Source organism: Anarhichas minor, unplaced genomic scaffold (genome assembly GCF_050575085.1).
Source record: "Anarhichas minor isolate MPS153535 unplaced genomic scaffold, ASM5057508v1 ptg000012l, whole genome shotgun sequence".
NCBI classification, from domain to species: Eukaryota; Metazoa; Chordata; class Actinopteri; order Perciformes; family Anarhichadidae; genus Anarhichas; species Anarhichas minor.
The window spans coordinates 6,815,450-6,833,924 of NW_027466458.1; the positions used below are offsets into that span (position 1 = coordinate 6,815,450).

Consider the following 18,475-nt stretch of genomic DNA (forward strand, 5'->3'; position numbering starts at 1 on the left):
GCTTCGGACAGATGTGATGCGACCCTGAAGGCCACAAACAGTCCAGTAGGTGTCTCTCTTGTGCTTTGAGTCGTCGTACAATAGAGGTGAGAACTTTCACTCAGGTGACAGGTGTTTTCAGCTAATTGACCGCCACGTTTGGTGAACTGTGTTATGGTAAACGGTTTAGCCGTATGGAGATTTATGGACTATAGTTATGGATTCGTGCGTGTTGAAGACCGTGAATGGTGAGTAATGAAAGGAGTTATTTCACAAGAGAGCAGCAGCGAGAGCTCCAATTAATTAGCCTGTCGATGCAGTCCCCTTAGTGTGTGCTGCGCTTATTTAAAATAAATCACTCAATCCTGAACTAGTCATTGGGTGAAGAATTTGAACAAACTAAATGGTTCAATATTTTTCTTCAGGTGTAAAAAATAAAATAAAAATAAAAATAAATAAAATATATTCCTTTATAGACACTATTATTCACGATAAAGACAGAATAAAACTGATGTATGATGAATAATGCTGGATGTAAGAATACCAAAGGAACAGCAGATCAGATCCACAACATATGAAACATTTAATTATAGCTTCCAAAATCAGATAACAGGTAAATCAGTTCAAACATGGACACCATGTTGGGTTTAATATATCCTTTATTTTTATTAAACAAAATTTCAGTAAAAACTCTTATTAAGTAGAAAGACAAATTTCCCTGTCAGTAGTTTGCTCCAGCTGTAGGGCCGTCCCAACTATACAGCATCACACCTCTTGACTAATGAACCAGTCTGTTGAAAACATCTGCAAAACCTCTGTATCCATGTTGTTGCTGTTCTCCTGGAAATGATTACACATACAATCTTTTCTCTAAATTATATTCATAACAAAAAGACATCTTTGTTGATATCGTGGTTGGGAATCTTTCTCTGCGAATAACTTATAAAAGATTAGCCACAATTCCTGAAAACAAACAACCATCTTGTTCACCTACAGGTGATTACATTTGGGGGGGGCAGCCCTACACTGCTCTCTCAGGGGTCTGTCAAAGACCGCCACCTCCTAGTTTGCTCACGCCTACTGGATTAGTTGCGTCACAGCGGAAGAAAGTTGACTTTATATATGGTGTCAAAACTACATAGTAGACAGCAGTGACTGTTACAAAGGCGTTAAGGAAGAAGCAGAGCGGTGAGCCGGTGCACGTCGAGCCTCTGGCAGTGTTTTCAACTATTACTCTCATTGTGTTTTCCTTTTTCTTAAAAAAAAAAAAAAAAAAAAAGACAGAAAGAAAGAAAAGACAATGAGGAAGCTACACGATTATCATCACAAAATAAAATCTCTTTGGCATAGAATACCCACCCAAAAGCATAAACACAGTCACACTCCCACACATACTCACATGCGTGCACACACACACACACACACACACTTTAAAAAAGGTTCTCTAACAGAAACCTACAAGCATCGTCAAAGTTATAATCAGCAAAATTATGCTTTAAAACACAGTTGAGCCCTGTTAAGATTACGAGTCCCGTACTCCGCGATAATTGCATATATTACATCAGGCTGAGAGCAGAGGGAATAATCTCTGCCGACACCTTTATTCTCTTCTTTGTCCCAGTACGTTCCATATCAGCTCCACCGCTTCCGTTTCCACATCTGTCTCCTCAGGGTCTTTATGAAGAGGAAAAAGAAAAATCAGATTAAAGTTATTATGTTGTAGGAAAGAAATATCAGACTTTGAAAAGGCCCCGACAACCTACTTTCTTACTCAAGCTTCTTACTATCAGCGATGGGCTTAAACACAACCGCAACATATTCAGCCAAAGTTCAAAGTTCCCCACCCACTTCAAACCAGTGAGAGGAGCTCTGACAGAAGCATCCTTCCCCACACCAGTCGGGATCACGCTCTTATGTTTTGGCAGAAGAAGAATTACATATCTGTGTTGCTTTTGAATGGCATCAACATAGACCAAAAAAAAAAAAAAAAAAAAAAGACTCCTTGTGGTAAATTCTACTGAAACTCACAAGACAAAGTAATATCTTGGTTTCCTGTTAAGGTCAAATAAGTTAATTTCCTCTTAGCAGATATACATAACTCCTACTCTTTTTGTCGACATGCTGTTGAAATCATTTTGGTCCGATTTAAATGTTCATGTATTCAAAACCAATAATGCAGCCCACCACTTCAGCCTCAATCATTTGTTACAATTCAAACAGAATCATTTTTTCTGGCTCTTTTCTTAAAGTTCTTACAAATAATAACAAAAGCAACAGGTTCTGAAAACAAAGTGATATTTTGATTCATGCGTTTCATCTCATTAAATGTAGTTTAATCTATCTTACTGATAATCATAGGGTGGTCTGTCGTAGGTCATGCTGCCGTGGAAGTCATCCTGCATCATGACTCCGTCCATGGGCAAGCCGTCAGCTGCATACCCTCCCTGCATAGTGTAGCCTGGGAAGCCAGCATCCAGCTCTGCAAGAGGTTGTTTTTACTGGTTACACACTGGACTAACAGATCGTCTGACATTCAGCTTAGTCTCAGCCTAACTCGGCTAATGCTGCGGTCATGACAGTAGGAACAGCAGCACAGATAATTGTACAAGCTAGTGGAACATCATTTAACATTTTTGGAGTGCAGTGATGATAGAGAGAAGAGACGTCGAGTCTCTCTGCTCTGAGAGAAGAAGGAAAATACCAAAGAAGGAGAAACGTCGAGAGAGGAAAAGGACGGGAAGTAAGAGAAAGATGAAAACAGATAAGGACACACCAGGAAGGAGATCGATGGGGAGAAAACCTTTGAGACTTTTCAATGAGGTTCAGGTAGCGATGTATTAATGGAAAGCCTAAAGTGAAACTATACATTTTGCAACCAGATGATTATAGTAAATGGAATCTGTCGGCTGCAGCAGGGAGGAGACCTGTGAGCAGATTACAGTATTTGTGGTGGACTGACCCAGTGCTGAGGAATGTGCCGCATGTGCACATTTTAGACAGTTACTCACCATCTGGATAGGGTCCTTCCATGGGGATGCTGTTGTGGGCCTGCAGAGTTCACGAGAGGGGACAGGTCAAATAAAGTCAACACTTGAATAGACGGTTTGTTTGTTAGTCCTTAGAGCATTATTAAAGATGATATAATCCTGGCAATGGAGGGCGCCAGACACTCACCATCTCCCAGGAAGTGGGGTCGTTTTTGAACAGAGAGTGCGTCAGCTCCACAGACACCCGCTTCTTGTAGTCTGAGTTCTTATCCTCGGAGATGCGGAAGAGCACAGCTGCAGCGTAAGTAGCTGAGGGGGAAGAATCAGGACACATTCAGCGATGGACAAAAGCCTTCCTCTCTTTTTAACAATAATATATTAGTGTGGGTGTATTCAAAAAGAAACAAATCCACAATTGACTCTGATGCACCAGAGGTTAACGGTTTTAAACAAATTAACAGCAAAATCATTTTAGTGCTCATCTCGATTACTGCATAAGTGACTTGTGGGTATTCAGGTAGTACATCATCAGGTACTCGCTGATGCATTATGGGTGTAGTGCATAAACAGCATCAGTTATAAAGCTTTGACAGCATTAACATGTGTGTGCGTGTGTGTGAGCCTTGTCTAATTCAGACGTGCTACTTCCACATGTAAATGTAATATAAAACACATTCTTGTAAGTAGCTAAGACTGATGGTTTAAGTACTTTAAGTTCTGACAACACTTGCTTAAAAGCCAATTTGAACATTTTTCCCTCAATGTGACCAACAAATGGACACGAGGAAAAAAATAAATAAAAAAATTTACTTTACTTCAAAGAATAGTTCGATATCAGGGGAAATACTCTCACTTTCTTGCCGAGAGTTAGATATGAAGGTCGATACCACGCTAAATCAAACATCTCCATCCTGGTGAAGACGGCCCATGAACGGCTGTCTTCACCAGGCAAAATTCTCGTGCCAAGTTCTTGTCAACTTTTACAGCGGAGCAATAGAAAGCATCCCGACAGCAAACATTACAAACTGGCATGGGACGTGTACGGCAAAGGACAGGAGGGCTCTACAGCTGGTTAAAACCACCCAGAACATCATTGGCACCAGTCTACTGAGCATCAGTGATATTGGTGAGAAGAGGAGCCTGGGACGAGCTAAAGGGATATTAAAAGACAAAACCCACCCAGCCACAACCTGTTCACCCTGCTGCCGTCTGGAAAGAGATTCAGAAGTATCCACCAGAACCACCAGACTTCAAAACAGCTTCTTTCCTCTGGCTGTGAGACTCCTTAACTCACACTCACACACCCCCACCCCAAAAAAAATTGGTTTTCACTATATGACAGTACTATATGAAATGCAGGGGAGTAAAAGTATACCGTCTCACAAAATGGACATGGTTATGTCGAGGGAAGTACTTGGAAACTGCACTTACAGTAAGTACAGCACTTGAGCGCATTGCCTTTGTTCCCTTCCACCAATGACTGAATGCTACATTACGGTGAGCTAACTGCGGTGCATTATCCGGGTGTCCTACCAATGCCCTCGTTGTTGGAATGCAGCAGGTCCATCAGCGGAGCGGACGCTCCCTCGCTGTCGATGAGCTCTGCTGACTGTTTGTCCAGGGCCAGCTCGCACAGGACGCCCGCTGCCACGCGCTTCACGTTGTCCACTGGAGAGTAGAGGAGCTGGAGAGAGGGAGGAAAGAAATGAAGAACATAATATAAACAAACACAAGGAAATTAAATCATTAAGTGAGAGACGTGAGAGAGCTTCAGTTTCCTCTGCTACCTGAACAAACAGAGGGATGGTCTGCAGGTTGGCGATCTCTGCTCTGTTGATGGGATCTCTTGCCAGGATGTGCAGAGCCCCCGTGGAGCCCTCCACAATCTCCTCCATCCTCACTCCATCCTGAAGAGCACGATGAAGAGAAGAAACGTTACGCAGGGATACAGAAATAATTCACAACTACTAATTTCCACAATCCCTAAAACCCACACGTACTTAAATCGGTAACCACAAGCACGTACCTGGTATGTCTGTTGGGAGGATGAACCATGTTTCTGGGCGTCTTGGTGGGCTTTGAGCAGCAGGTTGACCAGACGCGGGATCGCTCCAGCGTCCCTCAGAGGGGCCTGGTTCTCCGGGCACAGCGCCAGGTTGCGGATCAGGCCAACCACAGCCTTAAGGCAGGAGAGAGGAACAAGATAATGTCATGATACTGTTCCCTGTTACTTGTAAGCAAGTAAAACAAAAACTTGAATATTTTCCTCCCCCATAAAGCCTGGTCTTGTACAACATACTGTTCCTGCTGTCATGACTGTTCGCGCTCCTTCAGGTTGATTGAGACTTTCTGCAGGACCAGCTCACCATCTACCACAATCCTCATCTTATGTTCCCTCAAACCACCTGCTTTCAGTCAACCCCTCTCACGGAGCAATTTGACGTTGAAAATAAGTTTACTCTAGCTCTACATCAGAGCTAAAGCATATAGGCAATGCTGAAATGACATCAATTGCTCAGTGGGCTGCTTTCTTTTCATCTTCCGTAAAACCCATCAAAGTAGAGAAACACTCACTTCCCCTTTCTAGACTAAGCTATGGGCTCAGACAAGGGTAAAAAAACCCTGTGGTTGCATATCAGTCTTTGCAAACCAGTGAGGAAAAAAACATGCATGAAAAATGAGGTTAATCATTATAGTTTTAAACTTTAAAATCGTATCGACCCTCATTTGAGCCCGTTCTATCCCCTCCATCCTTCCCTTGTCTCTACCTTGATGACGGGCCAGTAGTAGGGTTGGTTGAGCAGCTTGACGATGGCGGGGATGCCGTAGTGTTTCCTCACAGCATTCTGCCCCATCTCAGCCTGCTGGTGGCGCGATGTCAGGTGGCGCAGAGCGCAAACGGCAGGCTCAGTCACATCCTCCTTCTCACTGGCACGCAATATGGCGTGGATCAGCGCCTCTATACCATTGCCCTGGGTGACCAGAGTTTTATTGTAGGCGTTGTTGCACGTGAGATTCGACAGGATGCCGGTGGAGCAAGTGAGCATGTTGAGGTCGTCCGAACTGAGCAGGCCCACCAGCACCTGCAGGAGGCTGTCCATACCCTCCTGGAAACCGGAAGAGACAGATTTCAGAAACGTTCCTCAATTATGAGGAATGAACAGATTTTCAAGAAGAGGAGAAGAAAAGGGCGAAGGCGAGTGTGGACGCAGACCTGCTTGGTGGCAGCATCAGACAGGTTCCTGAGTGTCCACAGACAGTTCTGCATCAGACGCTGGCTGGAGCCTGTGAGGTGTTGACCCAGAGCCTGCATCCCACCTGCAGAGAGAAGCCAGATCACTCAACATCTCAGTGATTGTGCTGTCACGTAGCGCTGCGGTTAACAAGAAGCCAATAGCCACAGCTCAGGCTGACACACCTGTAGGACTACCTTAAACACACACACAAACACACACACACAGAGAGAGAACATGCATTACATACCAGCCTCTACAATGGCGAGCTTGTTGCTGGGGCACACCGAGAGGACTTTGAGCACACGGCTTGTGGTCCACAGCAGCTTCTCATAGCTGTAGTTTCTCATGATGTGAACGAGACCCTCTGGACCCGCGTTGGAAAGGATGATCAGCTGTGAAAGAGACAGACTGTGTGAGTATACAAAGTGCTGATGGCGTGAAAATAACTGTTTAACACTTGTAAAGGAACGGTTTACAATAAACAAATCTTACAACGCTGCAACATGTCCCGGCAGAGCAACACCAGTTAATCCTCAACCATTTTACCATTCAACAACTAACCACACCCATACCCTCATTGTGCCAGCACCTGAACAAACCTGTTCACATGCCACACCCAAAACAAAACGCATGTAAACACAAGCACGACTCAAATTACAGTACTGGTATGAAGTGTACCAGTCATTGGATTACATGTACTGACAATTGCACACAAACCTTGCTCTCCTGGTTGCCATAAGACAGCAGCTGCAGACAGTCTGTGGTGATGGCCAGGAACTTGGGGTTGCTCTTCTTCAGCAGGGGAACCATCTTCTGCAGGCCGTCAGCCAGACGAACGGCCATCTTAGCTCCTTCCTGGTGCAGCAGCAGGTTGTGGAGCGTGGTGATGGCGTAGAAGAGCACGGACTCCATGGGAGAACTGTGGGAGAGAAACAGGTTACGGGTGGATCACAAACTAACGGCACAAACGGTTGCCATACATTAATGGAAAACGTCCTCACTGTTAGATTCAAATATCACGAGTGATTGAGTAATTCTTCTGTTTTCTAAGACGTGTATATTTTCCCTTTCATACCTACATATAAGAAAGATTCCATTTCCCCAACAAATGCAAACAACAAGCATCAAAGTCCTAAGTGGCTGAAGTCAAATAACGTCTTCTCTCTTTCTCCCCGTCTGTACCTGAGCATGCGGACCAAAGCGGGGATGCCTCCAGACTTGAAGATGGCGAGCAGGCCCTCTCTCTGGTGGGACAGGTTGTGGAGGATGCTGGCCGTGGCCCGCGCCGTCTCCATGTCGCTCGTGTTCTGCATCGCCCGCACCACCGCCGCCACCATCTGAGGGGACTGCATCAGCGCACGCCGGGACGCCTCCTTTTTGGTAAGCTGGTTGACAATCTGTGCTGCCTTGCCGACCACCACCTGAGGAGAGAAGAAGAGTTCAGTTTTACTGGTGGAAAATTATATATTATACACACATGAAAGTGACTACCTGGTTTTAATGCTACTTCTATAGCAGAGTGTGGTATTTAGGATGTTCAAGTGGCAGCTTCAAACATGTCCGTACAAGTGTTCAAATGACATTAAACATGGAAAAGCAGCACTTTCGAACAAGCTATTCAAGTCAATATAATTATCTCATAAGACCCTTGTATTGACCAAAATACGGCACTAATTCCAGACTGTGTGTTTGTGTGCGCGGACATCGATTCTGCGTTCATCACCTGGTCTTCATCGTTGAGCAGTTTGGTGAGCTCAGGCACGGCGCGCGTGGCCAGCTCTGCATCGTCCTGGTAGTTGATCAGATGGACGATGGCGGTCTTGAGCATCTGGGAGGGCTCTGCCAACCGCTGGACGTTGGTCATCTGGGACGCGTCCAACTGAGTTGACGTGAATGTGGTGGTTGTCTCCAGCGTCTCTGGGAACATCGCGGCCCGCACCCGCTGGGCCCTGGTGGAGTGGGCATCCAGGTCTACAGAGAAATGAGATCACAGGCCACATGTAATAAAAGGCAAGGCCTACAGTGTATGCACGTTGGTTGGTTTGGCCGGTGCTCGTCGTCTTACCAGGATGTTCCGTTGTGACGGTGGTGGTCCTGGTGTAGTGCTTGGAGGTGGTGAAGTCGCCGTCATCGTCTCTGACTGTGGTGGCTCCAGACTGGATGCCCGAGTCGAGGCCATACATCGTATCCTGCCACTTTTCCACCTTCACCATGCCGCTGTCGATGTCAGCCACTGCCAAGCACGAACAGAGGAATTATGAGAAGTCAAACGTCGGACCAAAGTGATTTATTAACAAGTTGCCAGTGGACCAGTGTTTTACTTCTATGCCACGTAAAAGAGGAACCCTTTTACGGAAGTAACCTTTAGTTGTTACGCAACATAGCCAACACATTGTTGGAAGTAGGAAGGTAATGATCATATAAACAGTCTCCTTTAAAAGTACTGCTGAATGAGGTGATAAATACAAAAGTGAACTTGAAAATGCAGAAGCTAAAAAAATGAAATCAACACACACTGGACTACAGATGAAAAATAGCCTCTTGGTTAACTGGCGCATTTACAGTGATGATTTATTAATGTGCACCGTCCCTACCAAATACAACCAATACAAGTAAAAAAACAACATAAAAATCACTATATTTGTAAAATAGTTTGTAGCAAGAGTAAATAGAATATGATAGTGAAATACATTTAAAAACAAGAGCTGAATTGTGAATGACTTACTTTGTATTGCTATCCTTGCCTCCGGTTATCAAAACAACGATGGACCTAAAAAAAACACAAAACAAAGTCAAGATTTCCAACATGTCTTCCGCTATAATGATGGCGATAAACTTCACAACATGAATTAATATTCCAGGGAGGCGTCTGCTCAGTTTTTATATGCAACCAGAGTATGACAGTTCACAAGATGACGCCCCCCCCACCCCTCACAGCCGTGCACCCTGGCCGGAAAATGACAACACAGAGCAGCAGCAGAGGCTCATGGGGGGAGGGAGGGCAAAGAGACAGCTGTAAGTCAGGAATGCTAGCCCGCACAAGTGACCTTTCACCCTGGGCCTCCGCCCATACCGCCATGGGAGCAGTCTGCTGCTGACGCATGGCAATCAGCAACCTGCTCGTCAGGTTTCGACACCACTGGGGGAATGTGTGTGTGTGTGCAGACAGTGAGCATACTTATTTATTTTCACACACTACACCTCTTCAAAAAAAAAAAAAAAACGCCTGCTACTTGACTGGACTTTTTCTTATTTCAACTACTAAGACCTACTTGCCTTCCGGGTCTCATTAAATATGTTTCTAGTAGTCGGCCATCTTTATCTTATCGGGGCTCCAGATTGCGTAACTGCCATGCTACTTGTTACTACTTGTGCAAGTTTGCTCTCCACCTCCTACATTATGATAACAATAAATCATCTCGCTACATTTACTGAGGTATTCTCAATCATCTTACTGTATCTCATAGTAAAACATGTGTACACTGGTGTACTGTGCTTGAACATGGCTGGGTTGTACATGTGAATCACAGAAATCTCTCACAATTATTTATGAAGATAAAGCGAGCATGTAATTACTTCCTGTCAAAACAATAATACGTCTCAAATATTAGATTGAATATTCATGAAATGCTCCAACTGTAACTAAATGTGATGGCCACTGTCAGACTATGCATGGATGTTTTCCATCTCCGCGCGTCTGCAGCTCCACCACAGAAACCCTCACTGAAAAATCTGCAGTTAACCGACATACGACCGACACAATGCGTTCACTGTGTAGGTCAAAAGTGTTCTCAGATGTTTGACGGTTACTGACAGGATTCTTTGCAGAGCGCATTGTGCTTTTGTGTGCTGTACGTGTAAGAGTGTGGTTGCTGATCCCTGCAGGCTCTGTAGATGCACTTCTGGTCAACAGATAAAGGATTAGACTGAAACATATTGCCATTGACATCTGGTTATAGCTCTTAACATGATTCCATGTTATCTTCCGTCTTTACAACTAATAAAACAAGTCGGGCTGAAAGTCGCTGTGTCGGCACAAAGTGAGCTATAATAAACCCCTAAATGACCACCTTTACCTCTGCTTACATTCAAATTCACGCAACACATTCATACTCTCACAACTTCACAATCTAGTGAGTGCTGCAGAGTTGATTGATGGGTTTGAAGGAAAGGAATTTGTGCAAAGCTGATCTACTGCGTCTCTCTGCCTTTGATACCGGAGCTGTTCATGGTGTAAAGCACCCCTTCCTCGTCTTTTTGCCCCCCGGCTTTGCATAAGGATGTGTCAGGTTATGTTTCAGCCCCTCGGCCCCCTTTTTCTTGCCCAGGCATCATACTGTGTACATAGTTGTGCATCAGTGTAACTTCCGCAAGAGGTTTTGTTTTCCATTAAAGTTTGTATGATGACAAAAATCTGACAACAGAGTGTGTGTGTGTGTGTGTATACGGCATGTTCTTCATTAATCTGTCCTCAGTTTTGTGTCTTGACTTTAATGGGCTGGTAACTCACATGCAAGTCCCCGCTTGTCCCCACAATGCGTTCACCTGAACCTGATGTTCTTGTAAAGGTCCCAACACACCCCTCTATCTCACCGTCCCATGGGAGCAGCAGCTCAGTGAGTTTCAGCCGTAGTCGGTCTGGCACAAGATCCTGCAGGACCAGTGCCCTGAGGACCGTCTGTGCTTGCAGCTACACGCTGCCTTACACTTACTGCACTGACTCACGGGACAGAAACTATGCTTACAATCCCCGTGTATTCCTACCGTTCTAACTGAGGATGTGGCCTTTTTTTTTTAAACGAGGGCTGCTCAGTCAAGATGGTAGGCAACGCCTGACTATCTACCCATTGATCAATATGGCAAAACATCTGACAGACCCCAGATTTAAGTTCCGTCTATTACCAAAGTCTTGAAAAAAAATAATTCAAAAACATTTGATTGATCCACTGCTGGAGGCAGAGATACAACAGGTACAAAACAAAGCCCGTTTGACTTTTTGTTTTAAGCAGAACTCAGCGTGTCCACACAACTTTCCTGTTCTCTGTAAATCAGGGACCGTGTTTGTGTAGTCTTTGTCTTCCTGGGCGAGGCAGCGGGTTCAGCCAACTGTTGCGACACGCCCCGCGTATCTCCTAGGTTACCTAAACCCTGCTCCGGCACTGTGGGGGTTTTATCCAGCGACCCATCTGATGTTTGAAGCTACGCTCGCTTGTGTGCTGATAAGTGCGGTTTCCTTTCTCGGGTTCCCATTAATTTGTTTGTTGACTGTGGTCCAAGCCAAGAAAACCAAAGTTTAGATTTAAAACATGTCGCAAAGTAAAAATTAAAGCCAAGCAAAAAAACAAAACATTAAACATTTATTTTTTTTATATTATGGTGATTGCTTATCTGCCGATCCCTCCCCCGTTGGTCATTGCCGAGTGAAAGCCGTTGGTTGCATTGTGTACTTCTGACTGGACTTTGCTCTCTTCCAGTTAATGAGTGATGCATCCTTTCACTCTCGGTGTACCTTGCTCCACCATCGTCTTTACCGTCATCCATCCCATCCACACAAACAGAACACGGAGGCCACACGTTTTACTCAAGACAGCTACATCTCGCACCCATCACTTCCTGCCATCTTGTGAAGCAACAGCCTCTGTGGATGACTTCATTCAGGCGACAACCCCTGCACTGTAAAAACAAGGACTGCGTATCGGTGAACGAGTTGCAACAGATACTGTTCAGCACCCGATAGTGAAACGCTGGTGTGACATTCCACACTGTCGTAGTGAATTCAGTCCGGTGTCCACGGGCTAATCTTGTGCTGAAAAGTGCACACATCGTTCACTCTTTTAAACTATTCGAAGCTTCTCAGTGACTCACTCATACATGGCTGAAACTAACAGACACATAGAGGGTATGGCTGCTGAGACAATAGATTAGTAATCCCCCCCCCCCCCCCCCCACACAGGCATATTTGACAGGGTGTGTCTCCCCAGCAGTGACCGGCTCTGTATAAGGGTGTGGCAGCACAGCGTGAACTGGGTGAGGCTGAATACACCTTATTGCTAAAGGGGCTAAACTGACACTTTATTCTCCGCATTAAATCATCGTCTTAATTAACACGGCATGTGACAAACTCAGTATCGAACGGGAAAACATTCCAGCGCTCCAGATTTTTGACTCGGCTGGCCTAAGCTCCTCTTTGTATCACAGCAGGAATGAATCAGGTCAGAGAAGAGGCCCAGGGGGCTGGAGATGTACTCTGGTGGTATTCCAGAGAGGCTCCTAATGTACATTTCAGAGTTTGCAGTGATTTCTTGTTCAGGCTCATGCCTGTTTGGCATCCAGCGGTGCAAATAACATGTCACCAAGCGTGTGCCGTGTGCTCTTTTGGGCTTTTACATGCCTGCTTGAGAAGATGACGCTTGCCAAATTAGTGTTAAGTCATAGTTTGATATTTTTGGAAACACGCTTATTCGCCTTCTTGCCAACAGTTAGATGAGATACCACCCTCATGTCTGTCAATTAAGTATGAAACGAGAGCAAGCAGCCAGTTAGCTTAGCATAAAGACTTGAAACAGGAGGTAGCCTGGCTCTGTCCAAAGATGACAAGCTACATCTACAAGTGCAGTAACTCTAAAGACTATCAAATGTAACAAACACATAACCTCCTGCACAACTACAACCAGTCTTTTTTACAATAAACTAAACTAACTTCCTGTTTATCGCACAGACATGAGACCGACCTCAATCAGTTAACTCTCGGCAAGAAAAATGTCAATCTATCCCTTTAATTCACGTCTCGAAAAACAAACAAACACATTTATCTTTTGTTTATGTTAATTGCAAAGTCTGATGGTTGTCAGAACATCGCAGCTTTGTCGTAGAAACCTCATCTGGTGCTCTGTGACTTCTAACAAGCTTGCTAATGTCATGTTTAGGCTGAAATGCAAATAAAGCAGATTATGTTTCCACACATCTGTAAATCGTGCTGCACCATCTGCACAGATCAACTGTTTGACATGTCGGCTCTGCACACGCAGCCTTTCACATGCATGTCCCCTGACATGCGACTCACACTCCTCTTCACTATAGACCATTTCCCAGATGCCTTTAACACATCACCCTGCACTCACAGCACAATCCTCCCGACACAGTAAATGGCCAGCAGAGCAGACAGGCAAGCAGTTGACATTGTGCTCTCTGCGTCCGGGGTTCAGCTGTCCCAATGGGATACAGCTCAACACCCCCCCCCCCCCCGCCAACCTTCCTGGTCCCCACACACACTCGTCCAACGATAGCCGTTATGGCACTGTAATGGAGGCAGCAGGGGCTAACGGGCTGGTTGTTTGTTAGAAATCAATAAGAGAGGATGTGAAGTGGTGCACAGCTAATGGATTTATTGTGGTGGGTGACAGGAAGTGGTGGTCAACATTATCTGACTCGCCAACTGCTGGGCCGTCTGGACAGAGAGGGCCAGTTGCTGTACTTTCACAACTGTTTCTTCATACTTTTAGACGCAAAACCATGGTGACAAAAACTGCTGCCGGCTGTTGTCGCGTCATGCACCGAGTTCAGGGAGAACACAACTTCACGTTCACATTTTGGAGCCAGAGCACTTCGTCAATTGACTGTAACAGGCAGATGATAAAATCCAGACCATAGCAACGCCAGCACGCCAAGAGCCCCACGGAGGACAGGACAGACAATGAGATACTGCTGGTGAGCACTTGAGCAACACACAAACCGACTGTCTAAATGTGGCCGATGCAGCACAGTGCACTCCCCTTCTTTGCCTGAACTGGAAACATTCCCAACAACAGTCAACCACAGTCAGCATGCCAATGAAGAAAGTAAGCAGCAGAATGGATAATGGCCTTAGATCTGTCAGTTGATTCACTGCAGCTACTTTAATGAGTTGAATTACGCCAGTGGATGCAGTATGGTGGTGGCTGGAAACTGCTTGTTTACTCCCTGTGGGATCTCGCTGTGAATCAAAAGGAAATGTGAGCCGTCTCGGAGGAGGTGCCTTAGTGCAGAGCAGGATCAGATTACACAAAGCTGACGGAGGAGGAGGGAATGAGTACAAAAGGGGGTGTACCCGTGTGACAATAAACCCTCATTTGAAAAGGCCCACAAAGTTAACCACACTGTCAATCGCATCGAGCGAAATAAACACAGAATGTCCAAAGATTGTCTTCCATAATCATCAAGATATGGCTGGATTGTATTCTACTTTCTAGAAAACTAAATCCAGTATTTGAACAGCTGAAGGCCAGTTGCTTGAAAAAAAAGATTGTGTCTTTGGACTACAGTAAGCAGGATGTGCTCCTCTCCATGTTGTTTAGTTGGCGGTAGGAAGGAAGAGGATGAACCAAGTCTGTGATACGGCACAGAGAGCCTCTGTGTTACTTTGTTTGGGGTAGAGAGAGGACAAGATTGGCCACATTGTCCCACCGACTGCAGTCACAGTGAAAAGGAAACCGGGTTTCAAGTGTCCCCACTGGACGCGACCAAAAAGACTGAAGCACATCAAGATGTCTCCGTGTGTTCACTGGCCAACTTTGGTGGCTGCATCTGTTCTGCAGCCTGTTTTAAAAGGCCTGACGGGGAGTTATTTTTTTTTTTTTTTCTTGAACTGCCACGCATCGGTGTGCGGCTGAGCACTGAGGCGATGTGACAGATGATTAATTTTTCAGGGAGATTAGAGGCACGAGGGAGAGAGAGGGGGTGCTTTGGAGAGCAGGGCAAAAGTCTAAAGGGACCTTAAAGAATAAAAACGCTCTGCTGGAACCAGTTCAAGTTCAGTTTGTTCTTTAAGAAAACAAAACAAAAGAAAAAACCTGAATATTTTAAGAGTGAAAAATAGCATTATAAAAAAAAGGTAGTGACTTATTCTGAAAACAGTCCTGGCATTTGTTTTATTAACCGCCAAAATGTCAACATTTAAGGAACAAAGAAGACATGGAGAAGGAGGAGGAACAGCCCTGATTGTCTGAAACCCCCCCCCCCCATGCATTTTTCCGTTTATCCAGTGTTTTGTAAAGTATGCACAGGCCGCAGGGTTGCACAACTTTATCAACGCAGGAGAGCTTAAAAATCCTTCAAAAGAAAACAATCAAAAAAACTGAGTTATGAGATTTTCACGCAACAGTGATTGGCCATATGCACAAATAACTTCCTTGTGAGATGTTGATGTTCTTCATGTTGCACATCTAACAACTTTCCGTTGCAACCACACCCTTGCTGTCATCACATTCCTCAATCTCTCACAGCAGCGTGATTAAGGGACAGGGAGGAGGAAAAACAGACGCCACAGGACTCATCAGAGTCACTATGCTGAGAAGTAGAACTCAGCCAATGCACCCAACTGTGAAAACTGTCTTTTGAGTCAGTGCTGCAATCTAGTGTCCTCCCTCCCTGCGTGCATGGATACGCAGTCAGTAATGATCAGAGGTAATGTATTCATGAAGAAAACAGTAGGGTTCAGCTATTTCCAGCGTGCTGTCGGACTGAAGCATGGCTGTCTTTGAAAGGCGTTGACTTGGAACTTGGCAGACATTCCTATAGCTCCTAAGTGCGTGTGATGGGAAGAAACAGCCATTAGGCCTTTGACATTTTAAGTAAGGGACACTTTACTGTCCTTGTTTTATCCAACCAAGAGAACTGTTGAAGGTAAATTATTCATTCCAGTGACGGTCATGGTGAGGGTTCAGCTGGGCAGTGCCAGCCTTACTTGCTCAGCATTAAACCGTTGTGCTCCGCTAGAAGCTTCTGGTTTGACTTTTCATCGGCGACAGCAAAAATCGTTTTTCATGAATGGATGTTTTCGGCAGTCCGGCCAATTATAGAATTACCGTATTTATCCTAAACAGAGAGACTCAACATTTTTTTGGCTTGATTGATTTAGTCCCTTCTCTGGAAATCTAGTGTTCCTGCGTAGGTTAAAAGGGAAGCCACGTTCTTTGGTCAGAGACGATGATAATAAAGGATTATCTTATCTTATGATCATAGTGAAGTGCTGGGTGTCTACGGGGTTCGGCGACGGCATCGTCTAATGAAGATTTCCTCTAAAGCCTGTGGAAGTTGACCCCGTGGAGATTTGCGGTTACGCCACAAAGACCCCTTTCTTAGCCAATGGAAAACTTTATCTCTCTGCGCCCCCTTCTCCATGGGAACAGTAAAACACAGAGGCAGGGTGGTGTGCAAACACAGAGCGGGTCACACAACGAGTGGCTGTAACCGAGCCCCTGGAAAGTACTCGGCCGGGCACCACTGAACAGACGCAGAGACGAGGCAAGAAAGGGAATCCATAGAAGAAGAAATCCTTTACGCTAAACAAAGAGGTTAGGATGTGCGACATATACAGTAATTCCCTTTGCAAAGTGTAGACCTATTTATATACTGGAGGATCTCCTGGCCTCTTGCTTTGCTAATGTAGGACAGTATCAGGGAATTAAGCAAGGGGGGGGGGGGGGGGGGGAGATTATCACCGTGCCACCACAGCTGTAGCTGCGAAATCTACAGTAAGTCGTCGCCCCCTGTCGCCGTCCCCCCACCCATCCACCCTCTTCCCCGAGGGCAGACAGGAACAGCTTTCCAACCAGGGTGCTGTCTGCTGCTGCACTACGTGATGACACAGACCCAGGGAGGCCATGCTGTCCCATTCAACCTGACACACATTCAACCGCCTCAGCTGGACGCGTTGGTCTAGGGACAAGTAGGACGCAAAAAGTTGTTTAGCACTATTCTCTGTGCTTTTTGATGGCGTTACCTGCTGATACTTCAAATAAGACGACAACAGATTTAGTGTCGCACAAGAAGAAAGCGGATAAGACAAAAGGTAATTTAAAATCGGTGCTGATTTCAGTGGATTTACTCCCTCACTTACGTGGAAATGTAATAAAAGAAATGTGTGCTCATGCGGCCAATAAGCAGGATTGAAAACCTGCCGTCCTGTAAAGTCTGGAGCATGTTCAAACTAAGGTTATGACCTCATGGAAGATTTGGCAACACCTGGAGACATCACCGCTGGCATGAGCAGCAGTGTGGGAGTGGATGGGCGCTATAGAAACAGCACAACACATTTTAGGGATATGATTTAATAGTCAATGTCGCACATTACAGATGTGCGTGTGTGACGGGGATCTTACTCACCCATGCCCAATTAGCTCATTGCAGTATTTACTGTCGTTTGAGCGCAAACATTTTAATTCAGGGCCGCAACTAACAATTACTTTATAATTGTCAATGAATCTGCTGGTCAACTCCTTGATTAACGGTTGGTTTATGAAGATTTCACAAAACGGTGTCGTTGACCTCATCAAACACTCACAAACCCAAACGGCCTATATTCTGCTGAGGACCAAATAAAACTAACTGAAAACTTTATATCAGAGATTGGATGATTCTTAAAAAATGACTTATGAAATTATCAATCGATTATAGAAAATAGCTGCCATTTCACTTTCTGTGGGCAATCAATGAATCGCCTCAGTTGTAATTAAGTTTATATTTAATGAGTTAGCCGCTTTCCGGCTATCTTGCCAACGTGTTAAACCCTAATTGTCCGTAAAATGCTATGCGTGCGATACACATTCTGTAACCTCTTGCTTTCTACAGAAAATGTGTTTTCATGGTTAAAGAAAGCCCCTTTCTCTTCACCTGCCTCTGTCCCACGCAGACACAGGCGCGTGCGCGCGCGCATACTTGGTCACCATCAATGACACTGTAGGACACTATTGACAAGTGACGTCAAGTTGATTGATCGATACTGGGGCCAAAAGTATCGATAGGACTAGTCAGAACGGGCCCTTTGACACTTTGAACAGTTAAAAAAAGAAACAATGTATTAAACGCAAGAAAGGAAACTTTTGGGGCCTGGAGAGCTCGCGCTTCACTCCGAAACAGCAGGCAGTTTGAGGCATGCGGAAATGAACTCCAGATACGAGGCTGGATTCACACCCAGGTAAGCGGAGATGAACAATGAGCCCAAACATTTACCCACATGAACATACACGCTAATAGAGAAAGCAGGATAGCGACTCCTGTGCGCACAAATACTGAGGAAAAAAACAACACCCGTCGGTGACAAAGACACTGAGCAGTTTGGAGAAAGTGAACATATACATTCATTGAGTCGTACCTGTCGAAACACAACGAAGCGTTTTAGATTATTCCAGATCACTGTTGTGTTCTCCTGGAGGGGACAATTCTCGGTTTTTCTCCTCACTTCACGCCACTTTCTCCGCTGCTGCTGCTGCTGCTGCTGCTGCTGGCCGACAATCC

General features: G+C 45.2%; 1 protein-coding gene across 1 annotated transcript; it reads right to left on the reverse strand.

The window, feature by feature from the left end:
• Positions 1–620: 620 nt before the first annotated feature.
• jupa (junction plakoglobin a) lies at positions 621–18,475 on the reverse strand. Its single transcript, XM_076090547.1, has 16 exons — positions 18,333–18,475; positions 8,928–8,972; positions 8,268–8,435; positions 7,926–8,173; positions 7,385–7,623; positions 6,920–7,121; positions 6,450–6,594; positions 6,181–6,284; positions 5,735–6,073; positions 4,993–5,145; positions 4,754–4,873; positions 4,500–4,650; positions 3,154–3,275; positions 2,988–3,027; positions 2,326–2,458; positions 621–1,653 (listed from the first exon to the last, which is right to left on the reverse strand). Coding segments are annotated over exons 2-16 (2,172 nt in total). The 5' UTR covers positions 8,929–8,972; positions 18,333–18,475; the 3' UTR covers positions 621–1,646.

What these genes read in the sequence shown, in the direction of transcription:
- jupa (XM_076090547.1), bottom strand. An exon ending in ATGGCAACCAGGAGAGCAAG is followed by an intron (nt 6,595 to 6,919) that starts GTTTGTGTGCAA and finishes TCTCTTTCACAG; the next exon opens with CTGATCATCCTTTCCAACGC. An exon ending in TTCCAACAACGAGGGCATTG is followed by an intron (nt 3,276 to 4,499) that starts GTAGGACACCCG and finishes CTTCCCCCTCAG; the next exon opens with CTACTTACGCTGCAGCTGTG.